The sequence below is a fragment of the Pieris rapae genome, chromosome 21 (genome assembly GCF_905147795.1).
Source record: "Pieris rapae chromosome 21, ilPieRapa1.1, whole genome shotgun sequence".
In the NCBI taxonomy this organism is placed as follows: Eukaryota; Metazoa; Arthropoda; class Insecta; order Lepidoptera; family Pieridae; genus Pieris; species Pieris rapae.
In genome coordinates this window covers 2,382,900-2,399,867 of record NC_059529.1, presented here as the reverse complement: position 1 = coordinate 2,399,867, position 16,968 = coordinate 2,382,900, and the positions used below count along the sequence as shown (strand labels likewise).

At 32.2% G+C, this 16,968-nt stretch overlaps 1 protein-coding gene and 1 non-coding gene across 2 annotated transcripts; both read right to left on the bottom strand.

The window, feature by feature from the left end:
* Window positions 1–6,212: 6,212 nt before the first annotated feature.
* LOC110995460 (eukaryotic translation initiation factor 4E-binding protein) lies at window positions 6,213–8,799 on the bottom strand. The gene is made up of 2 exons (XM_022262634.2): window positions 8,597–8,799; window positions 6,213–7,136 (listed from the first exon to the last, which is right to left on the bottom strand). The coding sequence occupies exons 1-2, from the start codon at window positions 8,733–8,735 to the stop codon at window positions 6,931–6,933; spliced, it is 345 nt and encodes a 114-aa protein (XP_022118326.1). The 5' UTR covers window positions 8,736–8,799; the 3' UTR covers window positions 6,213–6,930.
* Window positions 8,800–10,155: 1,356 nt separating this feature from the next.
* On the bottom strand, window positions 10,156–10,228 carry Trnak-uuu. Its single transcript has one exon. It is a non-coding gene; the product is annotated as a tRNA-Lys (tRNA).
* Window positions 10,229–16,968: the final 6,740 nt, after the last annotated feature.

Below are 16,968 nucleotides of genomic sequence, written 5' to 3'. Positions count from 1 at the left end.
ATAGTCCCGCGCCTGCGTGGAGCCTCCCGGGACCTATCGACCAGTGTTCACAACCTGAAGCCAGGCAACTATCGTACAAGAGGCCGAAAAATTATCGTACATGGATAAACATTATCGTACAAGTCAGGAAAATGGATAAAATACTTTTAAAAATCATATGAAACGTGCAATAATAAATGTATGTAGGAAATGATTTATAGTTTAAATCTTGTAAACTTGTGTTTTTTAAATTGAAAAAATAATAATTCAAATTAAATTTGACGGAGTGGACGTCGGACGAGGGCACTTCGAGTGTCATGAACGTGCCAACATTTCGAATTTATATTGAACAACAGTAATAACCAATGAAAGGGTTGCGCCATGAAGCAACGGCATGTGATCCTAATAAAACAATGAGCCAATAGATGGCACTAACACTAAAAACTGTAATTATCATAGGGCTATCTGTGTAATAATCAAATTTTTCATGAGAACGCAAATTATCGTACAATCTGTGTACGATAGTCGCGTACCATCGTACATCGTACATTGCTATGAAATTATCGTACATGTACGATAATTATCGTACGGTTGTGAACACTGCTATCGACCGCGGCGCGCGCAACCAGCTGACCGACACGCAACTAGGGGTGCACGATAACGATAACTGTTGCAATTTGCATTTCACCCCTAGATTCTTGTGTCTTGAGTTCAAGAATTTTTTTCAATATGCAGAAAGGACTAGCGCGATCAATAGAACGAGAAAGCTAGACAGAGCTTTACAAAAAAATTACCTGTTACACTTATAAATAATAATAACGCTATATTTTATAAGTTACACTTTTTTAGGAATATTATTAATAAAGGCGGTAAAAAGCTTGTCGTTTCATCGAAATTTAAAAATCCGATCCGTGTAAAGCCAACACTAACTAAGCTAGCCCCGCCCTGATAAACAACATCCCCACTTGATCACGGAATTACTAATCACAAATCTCAATTAACTGCCTATCTCGTGCAGTATCCAATATAAACAAAGGTGTGCTTACAAAATGGCCACAAATTAAAATAAAAACACTATATTATATATTTTTAGTAAGAGATACAATAAATGTTTGGATGCTAAATATAAAGCAATATAGTTTAGTTCCCTATCTATAATATCGGCAAACAGTGTTTATTTATTTACAGATTGTCCTTCGACAAAGGCTTCCTGTAAATATTCCTTCAAAAAATCTTGGCGTTCTCTAGCGGTTCATCTACATTGGACCCGCTTTTTTCCTGCCCATCCCATCTTCTTATTTGCCTGCCTGAAAGATATAGTAAAGGAGAGGGATATGAGAGATCCAAAACTCAACTTTAAACCTATAGGAATAGTCGACGATCAAAATAAAACAAAAAGATTTACTTATCAAACGTTAGACCTATATTTAATGAAATAAAAATTATAATTGTAGTTAATTCTAATATACCTAATAACTAACCTTTACATTTAATAATTAAAATATATTATTAAAAGGAGTCCCTTTAGGCAAGGTGGCATAGATACTGACAGCTTTGTCCGAGGTAGCTGCCAGCTCTTCGGTCTCCTGTGAAGTAGACTAACGTTTTTTATATTTCCCTAAAAAGCCTTATAGCCTAGACCCCTGTATTTGCACGCTTTAGCTTTTCCAGCCACCAGGGGCCAGTGTGTCTGAACAGGTGGCATCCCATACCAGCACCCAGCCCATCTTACTACCTATATTGTAGTGATATAGACGCTAATAATTTTTAATGTGACACAAAGTTCTCTTAATGGGCATGACCCAAGAGACAAACTTCTAGGTTTCCACTCAAGGGTTTAAAAACGACACTGTTTGGCTGCCGTACATCAAAAATGAATTTGAATTTGCCATGTATGTGAATCTTAGTTTTATGAAGTTTCTGAATTTCCAAAAGGTCCGTTTTACTTAACTAACTAACTTTCAACGGCAGGCAACGAAATCAAGTTCTACCTTATTATTTACTAGCTTATTATTGATATATATATACTTTAAATGAGCCTATGAATTTTCTTTTCCTGTTCCAGGGGGCAAAGGGACAAGAGGTTGCCTTTTTCTTGATGAGCCCTTGAGTCGAATTGTTTCGGAAATACTTTAGCGGGCAGCTAGTTCCACATAGTGGTTGTCGCGCACAACAACAACAACAAAGAAATGCCTCAAGGAACGTTTAGTTGTGGAAAGACGCACGTCATGGTGCTATGGATGGTATTTTGTATTCTACCTTGCCATCCTAGAAGTTCTCATCTGCAACCATTACATAATAATGCGGTAACCAGCTTGCTCCATCTTCCCTATCATTGAAAATCCAGTTATTTTCCCGGTTTTTCTGCGTCAAAAATCAACCTAAATCCGCAGTGGCTGACCTGAATACAATTTTCATTAAAACGCCGTTATCACGAAAAAACTCGTCACATTCCCATTGACACCTAGCTTTTATTCAAACTCAAAATTGGATAGCTGTTGCAGTTGTAAACATATATGCTATAGAAAAGGCTTTGGTTGCTCTCCACCGAGTTTGTATATTTGAATCGCGCCACTGTTATATACTTTTTTTTGTTACTTTAGTACCATAGATCGGAACCCCTTCACGAGTAAAGTCCTAATTTAAACTCTCTTACTCTATAATTAATATGAAATCCCACAGATCCCTTCCATATAACAACATTCCGAATATCTACAAATACATTTTCACCCTAAACTTGTTCACCCCTTCAGTACCTAGTTATAGTTATAATTCAAAATTTACTCTTGTTTCGCTGTTTTAAAAGGGGAAACAAAGTTTTATAACCATTTATTTATAAATAGACAGGGTTTCTTTTAATCTATAAAAAAATCATAAATAATGTACAAACATAGTCGTTTATGCCAGTATGAAAATACACGGATTTTGCGAGTGTATAACAAGACAAGATATTTTGTTGAGTTTCGTTTGATTGTTTGTGCGTGTATAAGAGACACTGTCGGAAAATCATAATCAATCGAAAATTGCCATTATTTTGTCCATTGCTTTTCTGTGATTAACACGCGAATCGTTGTGTTACCACGTGGTTACATAAGCTTCCTTGTGTCGTGAAACACATCCGGTTTTAGTCATAATTAGGGTTGCCTGGAAGAGATCGCTTGTTAGCGATAAGGCCGCCCGTTGCATCCCTTGTAATTTATATATATTGTGTTATTTGTATTTCAACAACTTTTCTTTAGCAACGAAGTGTAAATAAATAAATAAATAATTAGAGAATTTAGTGTTAATTGTAAAAAAATTAATTCAATCCAATTTTTCTTAGTAAATGTTTTTTGATAGACCATAGTAATAATTGTATTCGTGTGTGTTATTTTATTTGTGTCCCGCTATTTTTGAGTAAACTCTATCCAGGCACAAATACCCATTAAATTATTAGGCGCCTGAAAGGCGAGTAACCCCAGAGCTATCAACATCGCAACACCTCGCCACAGAACAAAATTGTAAAGATATCATTGTTTTATTTTCATACCTAATAAGCAACTTGGTTTAATTATCTTATAATTAAAAACGTTATTAAATGGTTCAATACTAAAATTAATCATTATAAAGACAACTTCTAATTAAAATTGTAATTAAACACCTCTTCGTCAAAATGTTTAATGTTAAAATATTTCGAAATATGGAGATACATGTAAAATACAAATTATCTGTGATGGGTGAGCAGACGTCGGCTCCTATTTGCCATTTCACCCCCATTTCGCCGGCGACACCCCTTCATCTGAACGGCTTTGATGTGAAGCGACACTCAATAATTAGACGGGAATAGACATGAGTTTTCTGCGGTTTTATTGACTTCGAGGTTTTTCCAGATAATTTTGCAAAAAATGGCAAAAATAAATTAAAATTCTATAGCTTTAAATTGTTAACGTAATTTAATTTTCAAAAGACTTGTATTGTACTTATTACATTATAGTAGGAGAGCCCGTGGGAGGTCGTCCTTCACCGATCTGATAACCAGATAAAAAATACGTCTCATTTTTTATTAAATATTTTTTATAAACAAATATGCCTATAATAGCTTGCCTATCGAAAAGTGGTCATGGCTATTTTTAATTAAATTAACTTTTATCGATTTTTTTTCATCACCTTCATCCTTTTGATAACCAAATGAAATTTATTTGACTGATAGTTTTTGATACACAGAATATGCCTAGGTATGCTTGCCTACTCATTTCAGTGTACAACTACCTGGCAAGCAGGTGTAAACAGGTAAGTCAAAATAGGTGACTCCATCGATCTGCTAACTTATCGAAAGTTATCTCAAATTTTAGATTATTTTATTTCAAAATCAGTCATACTTGCCTGCGAAAAATCGTACTTAAAGTACTGTTGCCAGGCTAAAAACTTTTAGAGTTTTAGCCACTTGATAGGTGCGACAGAGAAAGTAGAGCGTCCGAGGTCCGTGTGGCCGAGGATAAAACATTTAGGTTTTGGAAACAGTATAACATACTTCCTCTACAAAGCCTGTAATCTGGTCACCACCTTTCAAAGAATCGTCAAGAATCTCCAAAAATTGCGTGACGTTATACTTGACCGCTAAAACATTCACAATACTAAAATCGATGAAATAACAAAAGACCAATTGTGTTCTTAGATATGTTATTGTCTCTTTTGTTCGTCCTATATCCCCGTGGAAGCCTTCAATAGGGCTACCTCCTTACGCTTGAATTCCAAATTCAAATAGCGAAAATCTTTTAATTTCTATTTATGAATAGAATTATAAGGGAAAAAAATCACACAGCGCAGTAGCTCGTTCACCCTAATGAGTTTATCGGAAGCCTCAACAGTACAATGTAGGAACATAAGCCACAGTTTATATTTATTTATACCACTCACAGTCTGGATTTTATACTGACATGTATGATTGATATATATGTATATAATGTGTTAATACCATCTGTAATTAAACTTAAAGCTAACGCAAATTGCATAGGTACAATGTCGAATATACTTCTGAGTAAATTGTAAACTCGCAAGGGTAAAAATAACTGATCCCCTACCTGCCAATACAACAATGAATCATTATACTTCGGGGTTCAACGTGAAATAGCTATATTAACAAACGCGATTTAATCAATTTAATATGAAATGATTTTGTATACTTTTTCTGAATACCGCCAATAAGAAATGTCAATGCCACTTTTAAAATTGTTTTTCACTATGGACGTTATAGACCTGCAGTTAGTCGAAAGTAAATTAATCCATATTGGGGATTAATAGTCTTATTATATTTTCAGTACAAATTCGAAAACAAAAGTATCAGTAATAAAAACACCAACAGTATGAAAAGTAAATTAATTAATAACAATATTTATTAGAATAAAAGGTATTTTCGCTTGAAATAAGACAAATTGATATTTCAATACATACTAATGTAGTCCAAACAGACGAATCAAGCGATTAGACTCAGACAGATCATTTGAAGGGTGAGGGACTCTAGGGAGGAAATATTTCAATAATAATTGTATGCAAAATGTGGACGAGAAATTGCATTCCAGCGTAGTATAATTACAACATTCCTTTACTAACTATGTAGAGATTGCAGAGCTAAGATATTGAGGTTTTTAGACAGAATCTAAAAGTAAAACATAATGTAGATCTCAGTACTTTGTTAAACCAAAGACAAGATTGAAGATACCAACTAGTTTGGTTAAACTATGGAAAATGTAAGCAACAAATCAAATTTCCGATGCTTACGAACCTTTTTATGTTAAATCGAAAAATTATACAAATACTAAAGTTTTTTTTCCTTGTCACTCATATTTGACCTTAATAAACCTTTGATATTTAGGTTTTGTTATTCTGCTTTTATGCATGCACTTGTCGCCTGCGTAGGTATATTATTTAGCACATGTTATTGAGAAAAAAAACCTGTTAGATATTCTAGAAACGAAATATTTCAAATGTTTATTCATTGTTTTCTCTTTAATTATCTATTTTATTATTATTTTTTAGAATGTTTAACGTCAGTCTGGCGGTGTCGGTAAATATTGTTTTTATTCGCCACCTACCGGAATCTAAGGTGAACTAAACTAACGAAAGGAGCGGGATCATGTCCCACTCCCATTACGGTTACAGGTTGAATTGTATTGCCATATATAAAAATAACAATATTAAGAATTTAAAAAATCGCCTTTAAAAATCGAATATGGTGGTAAAAAAACAAACAAAAATTATTTCAATTTTTTTATTAGCAGTCATGTAATAATACATTCTCGGAACGATTTAACGCAAATATCTTATAAGGCAATACATTTATTTTAATATCCCTATGAAATATCATATCTTTATTAAAATACTAAATACTTTAAAACTTGTAATTTGTGTTCATAAAATCATCAAAGGTTATCTATATTTTTGGTAATAACATTGATATGGTAAATTTATATGAAAAATTTCAGCACCTCATTAAGTGTTGCGTCAAACGCACTTTGCACATCAAAACATTCATACTGACTTAATGCCCCTTGTTTTTTTTATTTAAAACGCATTCAGCCATTCCATAAAGAATATGTATTTTTTTGTGGCTTTTATATTTTTTTTTGCAAAGGGCTGCGTTTTTTAAACGCATTCACATAACCGTAGTTATAACATAGTACTTAAGAATCCTACAAATACATAAAATCTATGCTTAAGTCAAAATTCAAATCAGTCGAGAAAATGCTATATTTGTGAATTTTATCACCATCCCTCTCTATCCATAGAGGTACAAATGTTTCTAGCTCTATCAAAGTATTATGTTTTAAATTACATACCCAACATTTATTAGGTGACTAGAGATTTGCGATTTTTTGACTTAGCTCTATTATAAAAAATAAGGCTACGCGACAATACATTTCTGTGTCATTATTTCCCGCCACAGATCGCACAAGTTTAATAACCTTAACCTATTTAGAGATCCATAGAGAATGTCTCCTGTGATTCGTCAAAGGAGATGGAATTCGAGCGAGGCTTATGAGTAGACGTCTGCAGGTGGGCAATCGGTCCCGAAGGATTCTTTAGCATCGAGACTGGCAGTGCACATTGCGGTGGTGTTTTTGAGATCGGTGACTGACTCAGTGACATCATAAACGATCTGTCATAAACAATCCTGGTACCTAAAATGAAAAACAAAATGAACAATCCCATAAATAATAAACGAACCTCTTGGCGCCCTTCTTATAAATACTAATACATTGCATTCTAAAGTAGACAGAAGATATAAATAATTGAACAGATAAAATTTTATTGCTCATTTGAAATGCACATAATTATAAACCAAACTCATTCGATAATAGAATTCGACTCTCGAATGTAAACAAGCGTTTATGACCTTGAGGCTGACGCAATTTTTTGTAAGAAGTGTATAAATATACTGATTCCTTACATCTGATTTTTGCTAATCTTACAAACAAAATATATGGGGATAAATATACATACATATATATATATATATATATATAATGTTATCGAGTAGATAAAGCTTTCTTCACGTGTTGTAGAAAAGAGATAAGAAATTAAATGACCTTGTTTTCTTATCTCAAGTAGAACTAGATAGTATGAATAATATTATTATTGTTTATTATAGGTTATATAACTAGGTATATTTTTAATTTGGCTGAGAACAGAGAACACCTTATAGTATTTTCTGTTTACGAAGTGTTTTTGGACATATTGTGTAAAATTTCGATTGTATTGTATAACTAATAGTTTAAATAATATTTATTGAGTAATAAATCTTCAAGCAATCTTCTGCATTTGCATTAAAAGAGTAACGATTCTTCATTCATTCTTCAAACTTCAAACTTCAGCCATCACAACTAATATAAAATGACTTTATCTCTTTATATGTTTTTTACATGTGAGAAAAATTGTAGCGTCCACGCGGTAACCGGTCATGTCTAAATTTACTTTACCTTCAATTAAATGTAATTAAGCCAAGTAGCCGTAGCCCGTAACATACAATTTACTAAGGATCTACTCCTTAGTTCACATCGTTTTAAGAGTTATTTAATTTGAATCTGTGATATAACACTTATTAATAAATTCTGTATTAACTTTAGACCTGTTGTAGACTTCTTTTAAAATAATCGGCATATAATATGATTCATATAAAAATATTGTACGAACAAATACATATTTATATAATAGTTAAATGTAGGAAGACCTCTGAACGTCATAGAATTTGTTCATTTTATTTATTAAATGCTAGTTTTAGGTTAGAATATCTTGAGTTGTTTATCAATATCGCATGATATAGGTATTACGTAACAAAAACAATGTGCTTTGCACGTGCCTAATGTTTTCCTAGTTTCTTATACATGTTATTAAGTGTGAATTTCACGTGAATGTGTGTGAAATGTGTCATATTACATTACACATTATAGCAAATTAAACATCCGGCACTTAAAATCGAACGCGCGTGGAGTTTATACCTATTGTTTGCTGCCAACCGGCGAGTTTAAATGGATTAATTATTAACAAGCATTTATTTACTAACTTGCGAATTTCCGTGGGTCTTCAGCCCCAAAAATCTCTCATAAATGTAAATCGTAAAAAAATTGAAGTTGTTTATTACCTCCAGGTGTAGTAGAGTATATGGTGCCTCCAGGAGTGCTGGAGTAGACATCTGGAATTTGGGAAGGATCCGTTATATGGACACGCCTAGTCGGTATTGTCTGGCTATGCGTCGCCCTTGCAATTGGTGATGCGGACATTATTTTCTTTAATCACAACACACACTTGTTAAATTCAAGAAACACTGAGCCGAGTTCAACCGGCGACTAAAATAAATACGCTAGCTCCGACCCACTCACACGATGAACCGACAACGTAAACACACAACGCACACATTGCTTATGTGTATCGAAGTGTTCAAAGAATAACATGTTTTTCTAATGGTATAAGAAAAAATAGTGTCATGTATTTTTTTGTCTAACCGATTATAATGACTAACATTCAAATGTAAGTAATTATTCGGTTTTTGGGTAATAACAAGATGTGGAATGTGGTATTGCGCAGTGCAGATAACAGGTTCATAGATTTTACATTTCGGTAATCTATTGTAGGTGGTTCCAAGGAAAACAATAATATTATTTCAAACTAAAATTATTGGACTACATTCTATTGCGCATTTATGTATTCGATGTATCTATTTGAGCGCTATATTTAATTTAAATCTATATTATTTTATTTATATGAATACAAGTAGTGTTTAGCATAACCAAAAGATAATTTTAAAATACAAATTAAACCTCACGGTCCACATTACATTTTCGACAAAAAGTTAAAAATATTGACTACCATAATCGATTACCTGACATGTTTACATCACGTACTAATCTTTGCCAACATTACTCACACATGTACAAAAGTTAATGCGTAGTAGTTTTATTTTATAATATTATGGTGACATAATTTACATCCAACTTGATCATAAGTTAGATAAACACATTGTTTTAATAATTTAGATATGGAAACAGTAGTTAAAAACAATAGCGGATGGTTTGATTCAGTTAAATTGCAAACAGTTGTTGTAGATATCTATAATTTTTTTTTATGTCATAGAATAGTAATTCAACGATATTATTTTGCGTTGTATCGTAAACATATCGTTGGATATTTGTCTATGATTTATTATCCAGTATTTCTCATGAATAAATATCGTTTCTTGTCTGAAGATGCTTATAATATTATGATAGTAAAAAATGCGATTTAAAAGTTTATAAAAAAGTTAAGCTTGTTTCCGAAATATTTCTAAAAGAAAAACAAATAACAGCACACAAACTCGCGATGTCGGAAAATATTTATATTTTATCACCACGTGTTATCAACCGGTTTTAAAGATGGAACAGCCTTGATCTTTAACGGCATAGCAACGGGCATATTATTCGGTTAGTGTGTCAATAATGCTCCTGTAAACGTATGCTTTAATAACAATATTTAATATTAGTGTTGTGTCTATGTTTGGTTGATATAGTATAGTATAAGAAATTTAGGTTTTTCTAAATTATATACATTTCCAAAATACAATTTTTTTTTAAATAAATTACACTCATGCGCAGCAAACAAATGGAATTTAAAAGTAAATATTGAAAAATGTTAATAATAGTTTCTTAAGTCGTAACAAAAAGTTGCCGCCCGAACAGGGACTTGAACCCTGGACCCTTGGATTAAAAGTCCAATGCTCTACCGACTGAGCTATCCGGGCAATGAAGATCTATCTGAATAATTACAACCTTTTCGAGCGTGTTACCTACCTGAGGTGTTCTAACGCAGCATTCGTTCTTAATTTGTTTTCTTATTAAATTCATTCTTGTGATATTTTTTACTTCGTTGACATAGTTTCTTCTCGACATAAGACATAAATTTTGCGTTTACATAAAGTTTTTTTCGTCTTCTGATTTTGAATTGTTTACGTTATTTTTTACAATACATATTTGGTATTCTAATGGGTAATATTCATAATTACTTTCAATAGCGCGTGGGGAAGACACATTTAAGTGTATGGTCTTGCAATGAATGCCGAATTCTGATAAAGGTATCACGAATTGATTCATTTTTAAATAATTCAGCATACTGATAAATCCAAGGTCTTCAAATGAGCCAAATAGTGACCATACAGCCGTGAAATGGTTCCCAGAAAACAAAATCCTCATTGAATTGAAAAAAAAAAAATTGCTAGTCACTTTACGCGTTTCATTTTATTAACTGAAATCGACCTCAGAACGTAAATTCACTATTTTTTGCTAAACAGTTTATATTTCATCCATGCTGTCGACTATAAGATTAGAGGTTATTTAAGAATTTGCTATTTATACAAGATACACATTTCTGTTTACTTGCTTATCGTTATTGTTATCATCATTAATTATGCACTAATAAATAATGCTTTTTTCCTACTACGGCAGTTCATTACGAAATAAAATGTGTTTTGTTGAACTGCGCAGTTATGAATAGATTAGCCCGTGAATTTATATTTATATTTATTTATCCTTTATCGCCTTATACAAAAACACACATAACAAAAATAAAAAAACAGTTACAAAAGTTATAAGGCAAAGGGCGGCCTTATCGCTTACAAGCGATTTCCTCCAGGCAACCCTAATTTAATTATATTATGTTTACAATGATAGTTTAAATTATGGTATATAAAAAAACCGTAACGTCAGTATTTATTGATTGAAGAAATTTAAATTTATTAAAGTTTAATCTTATTTGTGGAATATTCGCGCCAAATAGAAAAATCTCAATACCCCATACGCAGATAATGAATTAAAAACAGTAATAATAGTAATTGCATATAAATAACATAAGGGAGTACCGTGAAATATTTAATTAATTAATTATTGTTATTTGTTAGTTATCTTATTATTATTAGGTAGAATTACTATTATGATGTGGTTAAATAATTTGAATCTATATTTTTACGATAAATTTTGACGATTGGACAGAGCGAAGGACTTAAAAAAAAACTTTTTATACGACTTGTGTATACATGCCTAAGAAATAATTATATCAGATAGAAAATTAAGTCTAATATAAATGCAATTGATTAATAAACAAAGGTTTTCACGCTTTAGTCTGAGAACACAATACTTTTTGTATTGTAAGTATAAAAAATCCGTTCTTTACCTATTCAGAAATATTTACAGTTGGCTTTTGTACGGCCTTTTGACTTTTCAGCGCGATAAGTATTTTTAAGTCAAGGTGAGAGTTCTGCCCGTGGTGATATATATTATGTAAAACGAAATTCATATTGATAACATTCATGTGTTATTGCTCATTAAGAATTTAGTTATATTATACACAACATACTATAGTCAAAACCCTATTAAAATCTTGCCGTACAAAATGACTTTAAAACGTCCTTTCAAATAAAAAAAACCATAACTCATGTTATATTTTTAACGCAAGAATCACGCATTTAAAATACATATATACTTAATTAATAAATAACAAAGTTAATAGGTTACATTTGCACAATTTATATGACGCATATTCATAAATATAATCTGTTTTTAAATAAAAACTTTGTTACATATAATAAAAAACAAAACAAACTACTGAGTTGTTGGCAGCTAGTCTCTTCTATCTGACATACTCATGATTATAGCTACTAGAAATAATAATTCTATATATCATTTACTATAATTTTACTATACTTCGAATAAGATCTAACAAGAAGTATATATTGTTATTTCACATTCATCCTATGCCTTTCTCGCGCCAAGATTGTACACGTTTCTACTGCATCCCTATTTCTACTACGAAAGGGCCTCTGAAAGAGAACTTTTTGGGTGGCTTGGGATTGCTTTGTGTAAGATGTTGTGTGGTCCGTATTTGTTTCCAAAAAAGTCGGACCTTCTAACTGAAGGTTTGTTTCATAGTGAAGATATTTCATATAGTACACCTTAAGTGATATATAATTAATTTTGTTATTATTAGATGCAGCTTAAACTAATAAGAGCTTAAACTAAAGAAACAAAGGGAGGTTTTTTGAATTTTAATAACAAATCAAACAATATGTATATTATCTAGTGACCTTATTTCTTATGATATCAGTAATCCCATTAAAGCTGTATCGAATGTTTTACATTTTGAATCGAGGCTATCTGCAGATGTATTATTACTGCAACGGACTATAGAATTTTTATTTAAACTAGGTTTATTATACAGACAAGTACATACGAGTGACGCATGTGTCTTGGCCTCACATGCCATGCCTGCATTAATCTTTTAAAAGTAGGGTTCAGGTTTTTAATACTCGATATTTATATACCTACATGTCGGTTTTCTCTCGATATTTGCTACGCCACACAATACTTTAATTGTCTTTGGCCTTACCATAGACTGAACATTAAAAAAAAATCATCGGACAAAGTGCCTTTGACACATTGCAAAACATAAATAGAATTTAGTTACAAAAGTACATCTCCATAATATTTAATATTCTTTTTAAAAATGTTATACGGCACTGTAATACAAATATAGTAAATTATATTTTAAAAGAGTAAGTGTGGAGTTTCTTCCCCATTCTTTTCCACACGAAACTACCTTTTGGAAGGGACAACTAGAATCATCTTTATATTTTATTTAACGTTCAAAACGCCATTTTAGGTGGTCTAATTGGAATAAATGATTTGATTTTATTTGATAAAATATAAAAACACTTCTATCATATATGTAATATAAAAACACTTCTGTCATATATAATTTAAGTAATATTTAAAACACATTTAAAATAATATGTTTTATCAGGAGTATAAAGGAAGTAATTTCAGGATAAAATCAAATGTCAGAGTTTTTTACGAAAAACATAGTAAAGGATATCAATTTTTTAGTATATTGTTGGCATACAGTATGATTGCTATGTTTAGTTATATGAATAAAATAATAATACAAAATAGGTAATAAATTGTTGATCATAATACAATCGACATTTCTTCAGTCACGCGCATAAAGAACTTTTCATAACGAAACTCGTAAAGCTCCTTCAATAAGTGACGTGAACACAACGTGCCATTGTTGGTTTAGCAATAATTTCTGTTTAAAACAACGAAGTATCAAGTTTGAAGTGTTATTTATAAACGAGGGCGTAGTTAGCTGACTTCAAAAAAACGTTATCATTTTGATCGATGTCATGTTTTTGGTATCGGATGTAGTATGATCGTTTAGGCTTCCACGAGTGTTAAATTTTGTTTACATATACCTAAGTGTGTCCACAAATTTCTAGCGATAGACAAATAGAGACAGGCTATCCGTGCAGTCTATAATTTAAAATGACAGAGATAAATTCAAGCAAATTAATATACCTTTCCCTCGCAATATATTTATAAAAATATAATGCATGTATACAAAAATAGTGATAAGTTAACAAGAATAGAACATACGCACAATGTTAATCGGAACAAACGCAGGCTGCAATTTCCCCGTAGTATACGTAGTAGACGGTAGTCTTAAGTTAACTTAAGAAGGTTTATAACCATCCAAGAGGATTCATATCTGGTATTCGCGAGATCTCAGCTACCATTTGTGTCAAGTCGTATGCCAAAGCAAAGTCATGAAATAATTTTCCCACTTGATCGGTTGATTCCGAAGCGAACCAGTCGGCATAGTGGGCGTTAAAATCGCCAAGTATGACAATTTTGCGCTGGTACGATCTAGCAAGGAATGCTTCATGTTCTATAAAAATAGATTTAATAAAATTTGTATAATAGAATTCTTAGTTCACAATTGGTCATGATTCATCACTCGTAGTATGAGCGAGCCTTAACAATCGTTATTTTTGGGGCCATGTAACCTTGACCGCTTTCATGGTATCGACTGTTGTATCTACGTGCCTAGTATGAGGAAGCTATTGTGTGAATCCAAATTAAAAATGCTATTTGAGTTAAAACATCTAGGACTGTTTCTTCTGTAAGAATTTATAATACTTTCCTATGTGTAAATGACTTTATTCGACTAATAATGTGTGTATAATTAAAAATGTCGTCAATTTTACTACAGTAAATTGAATATGATTATAAAAATGTATAACAACTGTTCCTAATGCTACACGAATAGATGCTGAATTCCAAGTTATTTAAAAACACTGTTAATGACTAAAGAAATTTAATAAAAATCCTCGTGTTTAAACTCCCAAAGTTAAACGAACCGGTTCATCGTTCATTCAACATAAAGTGAAAATGATAATATCCACAAATATTTCGGTATTATAATCAATATCCCTGATGGCTCTTTACCACTGATTCTTTTTTATATAACAGGAGACAAACTGGCAGGAAGGCTTACCTGATGTTAAATGATTCCCAGATAGACTTTCACATTGCCGATGGGCCACAAGTGCTTTAAAGAATTCGTACCCTCTTTTCTATAAGGACCCGAAATTCTTAGTCGCTTTACCTGCTCATTGAATTTACGCTTCAAAGAGCAGGTGGTTGTGTGTGATGGTGACGGCGAAACCTGCTTTAAAAAACGCTCAAAGTGCGAGAATTATCTTTTGATATTTCCTTTTATAGGCATGTTATTGGGCCTGACAAATGTCATAGATTTTTCGGGACTTAGAGTTGGATTCAGAGCCAAGGCTGAGCACTAGGTTTGAGTATACATATTAATTGTTTTGGGCAGTGTTCCTTCACTAATTACAAAACACAGTTGATTGAGTTTTTTTTATAAAATACGGGGCAAACGAGCAGGAGGCTCTCCTGATGTTGATGATGTCCGCCGCCCACCCCCCGGGACACCCACCTGCCTTTTAAGAATTGGTACGCTCTTTTGTTGAAGGAGCCTAAGTCGAATTGGTTCGTAATTACTTCAATGGGCAGCTGGTTCTACAAAGTGGTGGTGTACGGCAAGTACGGTGGACGTCGAGGTTGTGATGATTGTGTTCATTAGTATAGACCTTATAGTAAACAAACGATTTCCAAAAAAAGTTTCACTTAGTCCTGTTTGATAATTGTATAAGTAAAATCAAAATTTGCGGCAGCCATGTGTTTTGCAAAATTGTTTTTCAATTTTTTCCGTATATTTTTTCCAATGTGTCCTTGAAGTTGTTTACGCCGATTTGCGTACGTAGAGCATTTATGTTATTGCATAAAAAGCAAGAAAGATATTTGAATAAGAAAATAGCATTTTTTTAACAACACTATGGAAAAATTGTTTCTTTTGAACAAAAATACTTGAAATTATGATTCAAACCTATGGGATGTTCTATATTTTTATAAATCACAACCCATTTTTATAAAAATATAGAACGATACGCTACAAACTATTTATTAAAATTCGTTATGTTTCCATATTCTGTGGTTTAGCAATATAAACATGTTTAAAATAACTTCTAAAACTTAATTATTAATGGTATTCAAACCACTTGGGTAACCACTAAAACAAACGAACGATGTGTTCGTTTGTTTTAGTCTGTTGATTACCACTGCTAAACATAGGCATAACTAAATTTGTAGTGCGGATGGTTCCCCACGCTTTGCACATCGCCTTCCCTTCACCATCTGCAAGCCATCTGTCCACCATGTCGAAGGCCTTCCACTTGGTGATAATTTATTTAAATTTTCAAGTTTCTTTTCCTATAGTTTTAATAGTCAAATACTTAACATCTGGCTGAGTAAAACTGCTACGCCGGAAACGAACACACGGGATTTAAGTTAGCAACAATCCTACAATTCTGGGATGGGATCCCATAACGTATATACATATATCATTTTCAAATAATTTATTTCCTTATTTTTAAATATCATAACACAAATATTAAATAATCGCCTTTTACTGTTAATCGTTTATTTTGTATAATTAAATTAATAACATTTTCTAACATCTAGAAGTGATCGTATTAATTAGTATAGACCTTGATACGACATAGTAAACAAAAGTTAGTCATAAACAATACGTAATAGACACACCTCCCTGTTTACAACTATCAGGAAAACATGAGTAATTCTTAATTACTGCAACGATACTTAGAATACGTATTTAATACTTTATACGCATTAAGCCGTAGGGTTTGACTGCTTTATGGAACAACGAGTGAACGAGCATACCTATCTCTAAATTTCGGCCAAATGCAACCACAGCGTTGTTACATTTGAAAATGTATATTATGTGTATAAAGATGACTTGTTCGAAACGAAATGTTCCATTAACCTAGCAAGTATAATAATCTTTATTTATTTTCTCACAAAACTATATCGCACGGAAAGAAATTATAAATGTTATCAAACGATTATATCGTCAGATACCTTTTTAAACGCATACACTGCTGGTAATCAAACTACCGCAACCGAAATTAAGATGAAGTGCCTCTATGAATGATTTTAATAGACTTGCTGCTGCCATTACAACCAACACCTCATCGTGGACTCGATTTCAATATGTACCTAAATGCATCAGTTTTGGACGCAATTAAGACTTCAATCAAATAAGAAAATATCAATAATC

What these genes read in the sequence shown, in the direction of transcription:
- LOC110995460 (XM_022262634.2), bottom strand. Translation starts at nt 8,735, where the DNA reads ATGTCCGCATCACCAATTGCAAGGGCGACGCATAGCCAGACAATACCG. An exon ending in ATACTCTACTACACCTGGAG is followed by an intron (nt 7,137 to 8,596) that starts GTAATAAACAAC and finishes TTTTCATTTTAG; the next exon opens with GTACCAGGATTGTTTATGAC.